At 45.3% G+C, this 7,589-nt stretch overlaps 2 protein-coding genes across 2 annotated transcripts; both read right to left on the bottom strand.

Annotated features, from left to right (window-relative positions):
• Window positions 1-2,041: 2,041 nt before the first annotated feature.
• On the bottom strand, window positions 2,042-2,693 carry LOC121932284 (histone H3). Its single transcript, XM_042470860.1, has one exon. The coding sequence runs from the start codon at window positions 2,674-2,676 to the stop codon at window positions 2,266-2,268; it is 411 nt and encodes a 136-aa protein (XP_042326794.1). The 5' UTR covers window positions 2,677-2,693; the 3' UTR covers window positions 2,042-2,265.
• Window positions 2,694-6,086: 3,393 nt separating this feature from the next.
• Window positions 6,087-7,488, bottom strand: LOC121932303 (histone H2B 7-like). Its single transcript, XM_042470886.1, has one exon. It carries the CDS (start codon window positions 6,738-6,740, stop codon window positions 6,360-6,362), a length of 381 nt encoding a protein of 126 aa, XP_042326820.1. The 5' UTR covers window positions 6,741-7,488; the 3' UTR covers window positions 6,087-6,359.
• Between the last annotated feature and the right edge of the window lie 101 nt (window positions 7,489-7,589).

Genomic DNA, 7,589 nt, shown 5'->3' on the forward strand with positions numbered 1-7,589 from the left:
AATAATAATAATAATATCTGCTTCTCTCCCCTCAAGATGGAGGTCGGGGGGAGGGCTCTTTACCACAATGACCACAATTTCGCTCTACATGTGTGATAATTAACCACGTGAATTGCTTTGGATTTGAACTGACTCTGCTTCTCCAGCCCTCCTTTGCCATATTCCCAATATCAATGACGCTAAAAAACATCCAGCTGGACAGGGGATGGAGAGGAAAATGGGAGGGACAGGCCTAGAAAGACTAAAAAAAGGAGCTTCGTTGTCAGAGATTTTGTTGACTGAGGTCCAAAACACACTGCTCTGGCTCAATGGTAGGGAACTCTGGGAACTGCAGTTTTGTGGGACTTTTAGCCTTCTCTCTGTCAGAGAGCTCTGGTGCCACAATAAACTACAGTTCCCAGGCTTCCCTAGCACTGAGCCGGGGCAGTTAAAGCGGCCTCAAACTGGATTATTTCTGCAGTGTGTTTTGGACCTGATGCATGCTTGCAATAATCCAACCTATTTTCTAAATCCCTTTCTATATGTTATTGAAGGTTTTATTACATTTTAATGATCATTTACTAATGATGTTTAAGGTTAATAAAATTATTACCACCAACTTTCATGCTCAAAATGGCTAGGTTTGACTTGCCTCCTCCAACCAGGTTTGACTGCAGGCATGTAGCATTTCTCACACTCTCTCTATACATGTATAGAGAGACACGCATGCATTTGTACATCTGGAAAGGTAGTGGCACAAACTCCTTCTGCCACTGCAGTCAACAAAACACAGGCACCCATCTTGATCAAAAGGTATTTCAAAAGGTACCTCCAGCCTCTGGAGGTCTTTAAGCAGAGGCTGGATGGCCATCTTTGTCAGGGATGCTTTGATGGAGATTTCCTGCATGGCAGAATGGGGTTGGACTGGATGGCCTTTGCGGTCTCTTCCAACTCTATGGTTCTATGAAACATGAGTTTCTATTTCTAGTGCTGCATCTGCACTGTAGAAATAATCCAGTTTGCCACCGCTTTAAACTGCCATGGCTCAAGGCTACAGCATTCTGGAAATGGTAGTGCATTGTGGCACCAGAGCTCCAAACTGTATTATGTCTGCAATGAGTGTTTTTTGCAGCTTTTAGTGTAATGTTCCTACATTTCTTTCTTGAATGTCCTCCATTTTACGATGCCTTGTCCTCTGCAGTGATGATGAGGGCATCTCTGGTCACCCTGAACCTGCCTGAGTAAATGGATGCAGAGAGCCCTACTCCCAAACCTTTCTATAGGAATCCCTGTGCGGATGTTTAAAAATATGATCATTCAGGGCAATATTGGAAGAGGATCAACAGGGAAAGGGCAGCTCCCTGGGCTACAGTTCAGTGGCTCAGAGGAGAATGTAAGTCCCTGGAAACTCAAAATAACCTGTAAAGGCACTGAATCTCATGCTAAGCAGGGCCAGCCCTGGTTGGTACTTAGATGGGAGACCACCAACAAACACTGGGTGTTATAGGGTAGACTTCAGAGGAAGGAAAGGCAAAGCCACTCTATTCCTTACCCCCCCCAAAAAAAACAATCCTGAAATGTATGGGGTTGTCATGACTTGAGGCAGAGCCAGCGGGGGTTGAGCGTTGGATTTAGGACTATGGCGACCAGGGTTCGAATCCTGACTCAGTCTAGCTAAGTCACACTCTCTCAGCTTCAGAGGACAGCCATGGCAAACCTCCGCTGAAGAAACCTGCCAAGAAAACCCCATGGTATGGCTGCCTTATGGTCTCCCTAAGTCAAAGCAACGTGAAGGCGGCACACATTACAAATTCATATGGGCCCAAAACACACTGCAGAAATAATCCTGTTAGAGATTGCTTTAACTGCCCTGAATCAGTGCTAGGGAATCTTGGGAACTAGTTTTCTAAGACATTTATCCTTCTGTGTCAGAGTTCTAGTGCCACAGTAAACTACAACTCCCAGGATGCCCTAGCACTGAGCCAGGGCAGTCAAAGCCCCCTCAAATAGTTTGATGGCTTTAACTGCCTTGACTCAGTGCTAGGGCATCCTGGGAAATGTAGTTTATTGTGGCAAGACATCTCAGTATATAAACGTCTCACCAAAGTTGTTTTCATGATTGTGAGGCAGGGCAGTCAACGTCAAAGTGGGATATATCTGCAGTGTTTTGGACCTCTGGGGAAGCTTAGAGAGCGTGGCTTCAGCCCTTCTCTGGCGGAAGGTGCGTGGCTCTGAAAAGAGCCTTTGGGTTTAATGGAAGGAAGGAAGGAAGGAAAAGGCGGGCGTTTAAGCCCTCTCCCCGCGGATCCTGCGAGCCAACTGGATGTCCTTGGGCATGATGGTGACCCTCTTGGCGTGGATAGCGCAGAGGTTGGTGTCCTCGAAGAGCCCCACCAGGTAAGCCTCGCTCGCCTCCTGCAGCGCCATGACGGCCGAGCTCTGGAAGCGCAGGTCCGTCTTGAAGTCCTGCGCGATCTCCCTCACCAGACGCTGGAAGGGCAGCTTCCTAATGAGAAGCTCCGTCGACTTCTGGTAGCGACGGATCTCGCGGAGAGCCACCGTCCCTGGACGGTAGCGGTGAGGCTTCTTCACGCCGCCTGTAGCCGGAGCGCTCTTGCGCGCCGCCTTGGTCGCCAGCTGCTTCCTGGGCGCCTTGCCGCCTGTAGATTTCCTCGCAGTCTGCTTCGTCCGCGCCATCCCTCCCTCTCTCGAGTACCAAGAGAAGACTGAGACAACAGCCGCTGCGGCGGCATTATTTATACACTGCTCTCCGCTCTGATTGGCTGCTGCTAGGAAAACCGCGCGCTTCGGATTGGACACAGTCCTCGTCCCTGATTGGTTCTTTCCTCAAAACCCAAGCTATCATTGGTGGATTTGAAAGCGCGCGCGCGCGCGTGTGTTGTTCTTTTGAAAGGTCGCCCGCCTCTCGTGATTGGTTCGCCTTCCCGCTCTTGTATGACGTAGTTATGTTCATTAAAAGTCAGAGCCCAAGCGCCTCAAGAGAGTCCCAACGGCCGCTTTCGGGGGGGAAACCGGCCGTTTGTTTCCCCTCAGAATAGGCATTTTAAAACAATTTTATTATTATGCGACTTAAATATCCTCCCCTATTTAAGTAATAAAATATTGTGCATATTATTCTTCTATGAGGTAAAGAGCGGGAGAGTAAAACCGCTTTTAATAAAGAACATTCGGCTCCTTTACTAAATGATGAGGAGAGTTCTGTGGCTTTGAAGTAAACCTCTGTGGATATTTTATGTATAAAATAAAATAAATAATATGAAAACCGCCTTTCTGCTGCTGCTACTGGCTAAAAAGCGCCCAGGCGCCTTCCAAGATTTGGCCAATGGCTGCAAAGGGCGGGCTTTTTCAAAATTTAAATTCTTTTTCTTATTAGCTTCGAAAGCAATTTTCTACAGATATCAGGCGCGCTTGCCTTTTCAAGCAAATAATAAATCCGAGAGGCATTATTTCGTCTGGTAAATTCAAAAATAAAACTAATGGCACCCAAGGCTTGTCCCAAAAAACAAGAGACACCTATGATTATTATCATCATTATCAGTCATCATCATTATTGTTGTCTTTATTTGTATCCTGCTCTTTTCCCAGAACAGACTCAGAGCAGCTTCACAATATTTATTATTACTATTATTATTATCTTTATTTGTATCCCACTCTTTTCCCAGAACTGAGATTCAGAGCAGCTTCACAATATTATTAGTAGTATTATTATTCTATCCTGCCCTTCTCTGAAGACAGGGACTCAGAGTGGCTTCACAATATTCATCATCATCATCTTTATTATTATTATTATTCAGTCAGTCAGTCAAATTTTATTGCTTTTGGCCAATAGCCTTTGCATTATATTTATTTATATCCTGCCCTTCTCCCAAGACTGGGACTCAGGACGGCTTACAAAACACCATACAGTTAAAACACACACAAAAACAATACGTTAAAATAGAATTACTACAATATTTTAAACAAATCCAATGTTAAAATATCATTATTATTATATTTATTAAAAGAACAATACAATCAAAACATTTTAAAAGTAATATGTTAAAACAGAATTAAATGGTTACAATTTGGGGTTTCACTCTTGAAATCATCATGGCGATCCTAGTATTTAGTGTCAATACTAATGTGGGCAAAGGGGACAAGAGAGAGGCAGCGTGGTGTGATGGTTTGAGCATTGGACTGATTCTGGAGACCCGAGTTCAAATCCCTTCTCAGACATGAAACCCACTGGGTGACTTTTGGTATGTCACACTCTCTCAGCCTCAGGGGAAGGCAATGGCAAACCACTTCTGAAGAAACCCGCTTTAAAAAAAACGTGGTTAATGGAGAAAATAGCAGATAATAACAACAGAGCAAGAGGCTTACACTCTGGATTGACTTTATAAGATTTGGCACCCACTTACTGAATACATCCAGCAGGATTTGGTCTCTAGATATCCCCCCATTGTAGCTAAATTTTTATGGAACGATGTCTTTCAGGATCCCTGAATGCACCTTTTGTTTATCATTTTCAGGACACTATTTGGGTTATTATTTAATTTCTGTCTTTTTCAGTGAAATAACCACATTTGAGACGTTTATTGTCTCTGACATTTGATTTGTTGTTGTTTTGACATACCATTTGTTGTCATGTTTTGTTTAGAACGTATTAATATTTTTTTAAAAAACGTGTTAGGGTCTGAGAGCATTTCTGAACATTTCTGGGTAGAAATACAACCAATAAATAAAAATAGGGTTGTAAATCAGAAACTATATGAAGGCAAAGCAACTTATTTTAACTCAGCTGCCATGACTAGTTGGAAATGGGAGAGGGGAGTCACTCCGTTTAGGCCATCATGGCGATCGTAACTTTTATAAATAGTAAATATTTAGGGATAGTTGTGTTGGCCATTTAACAAAAACAAACAAAAGTCCATCAGTGATATATATCTTTATCAGCCAACCGAAACATACTAACATCTCCAACTGTTTTTCTTCTTCTTCTCCTGTTTGATTTGTAACATCTTAAATAATAAATCAAACCTTTATCTATACATCTTGCTTTTCTACTATAATAGCAATCAAAGCATCCAAGGAGACAAGAGAGAACCAGCGTGGCATAATAGCTTTAGGTATTGGACTCTGAAGACCAGGGTTCGAATCCCTTCTCAGCCATGCAAACCCACTGGGTGACTTTGGGCAAGTCACACTCTCTCAGCCTCAGAGGAAGGCCATTGCAAACCTCCTCTGAAGGAACCGGCCAAGAAAAACCCACGATGGGTTCTCACCTGAGGGTTGTCCTGAGCCTGAAACGACTGGAAGGCAAAACACTATTTATTTAGGTCAATCTAATTTTATTTATTCATTCATTTATGTTATATTTCTATTTTATTTTGCTCAGGCGCCAGAGGGGATTGCTCTTTTTAAATCCATCATGGCCATCATAACTTCCATTATTTAGTCTTAATGTCGCTGTGGGTGAAGAGCAGTGGTCCCCAAACTGTGCCCTTTAAAGGATTTTGGACTTCAGCTCCCAGAGGCCGCCTCAGCCATGTTGGCCAATAGTCTGGGATCCAGGGAGTTGAGATCCAAAATCCCTTAAAGAGCAGTTTGGGGACCACTGGTTGAGAGGATTGATCCAAAACACACTGCAGAAACAATCCAGTTTAAGGCCTCTTTAACTGCCCTCCCTCAATGCTAGGGAGTTCTAGCTCTGTTGCCATAAAAAACTACATTTCCCAGAATTCTCTAGTAACAGAGCCAGGGCAGTTGAAGCAGTCTCAGACTCGTTTCTGTAGTGTGCTTTGATCTAGAGCCATTATGGTGGTGCAGTGGTTTTGAACATTGGACCAGGGCAGTGGCCCCCAAACTGTGCTCCTTAAGGGATTTTGGACTTCAGCTCCCAGAATCCCAGTCTATTGGCCGACATGGCTGAGCCTTCTGGGAACTGAAGTCCAAAATCTCTTTAAAGGGCACCGTTTGGGCAATCACGACTAGGGGGATTATTATTATTAGTGCTGTATTATTGTTATATGCTGTTCTTATGTCCCGCCTTTCTCCCAATATAGATTGTAAAAACGTTGCTATTTCGATTTTTAACTGCTTCTGGCTGCCTCCCGTTGCATTCTGGGACTTGTAGGAGGGGCATTTAGAACATTCAGCCACAAAGTTCTTAAGTCTCTCACTGAACTACAAATCCCTAAATGCAACAGATGAGTTTAAATTGGATGAGAGTTAAAGCACTACCAAACCGGGTTATTTCTCCAGTGTGGATGCAGCCTAAGAGGGAAAAGGGGACTCCAGCTCTTTTTCAGAAGCTTTGGGTGGCTCTTAAAAGAGCCTTTGGGTTCCAATGGAGGGAGGAGGTGCTGCTGCTGCTGCCTTTACTTGGAGCTGGTGTATTTGGTCACGGCCTTGGTGCCCTCGGAGACGGCGTGCTTAGCCAGCTCCCCGGGGAGCAGGAGCCGCACGGCCGTCTGGATCTCCCTGGAGGTGATGGTGGAGCGCTTGTTGTAGTGGGCCAGGCGAGTGGCTTCGCCGGCGATGCGCTCGAAGACGTCGTTCACGAAGGAGTTCATGATGCTCATGGCCTTGGAAGAAATGCCCGTGTCCGGGTGGACTTGCTTCAGCACTTTATACACGTAGATCGAGTAGCTCTCCTTCCTCACCTTCTTCCGCTTCTTGTCGCCCTTTTTGTGAGTCTTGGTCACAGCTTTCTTGGAGCCCTTTTTCGAAACAGGGACCGACTTCGCTGGATCCGGCATCTTTCCTCCTCAACGCTGTCGTTCCACAATGAGGAGGGACCGCCTCGCCGCCGCCTTTTATAGGCGAGCTTTATGCAAATGAATGGATCGTAGAGCGCCTTTCCTATTGGAGAAGGAGGAGACATTCTTGCATTCGAACGCTCGTGCCCTTCCTGATTGGACAGCCTGATCCTTAGCGCCCATTGGACGTTTTGAGACCATTGTCCCGAGCGAGAGCCAATCAGAAGTCACACAGACCCGGAGGAAAAAAAGACCAGCGATTCGACAGTGTCCATTCACAAAAAAGAAAACCTCAAACACATATTTGACATCTCTTTGGGATTCGCTCCCTCCCTAAAACCAATACAAGTCGGGTGTGGATGTGGGGTGTGCCTTCAAGTCATTTCCGACCTTTGGCGACCTTAAAGGGGGAACCTATCATGGGGTTTTCTTGGTAAGCTTTACCAAGAGGGGTTTTTCCATTGCCACACTTTGAGGCTGAGAGAGTGCGACTTGGCCAAGGTCGCCCACTAGGCTTAATGGTCAGGCGGGGAATCGAACCTTGGTCTCTAGAATCATAATCCAACGCTAAAAACCACTAGGACTTTGCTTCCTTGTCCTTTGTTTCCATTGAAATCAGGATTGCACATTTGAACAACTGAAGGCAGCTCCCAGTTGAGGGCCTGGTTGTGTCCCTTGGGCTGCATCCACACTGGAGAAATAACCCGGTTTGGCACCACTTTAACCGCCCTGGCTCAAGGCTATGGAATTCTGGGAGTTGGAGTTTGTGGGCCCAGAGCGGAGCTCTGCTCCGCTCTGGGCCCACAACAAACTCCAACTCCCAGAATTCCATAGCCTTCAGACAGACAA

The sequence above is a fragment of the Sceloporus undulatus genome, chromosome 5, assembly GCF_019175285.1.
Source record: "Sceloporus undulatus isolate JIND9_A2432 ecotype Alabama chromosome 5, SceUnd_v1.1, whole genome shotgun sequence".
Classification (NCBI taxonomy): Eukaryota; Metazoa; Chordata; class Lepidosauria; order Squamata; family Phrynosomatidae; genus Sceloporus; species Sceloporus undulatus.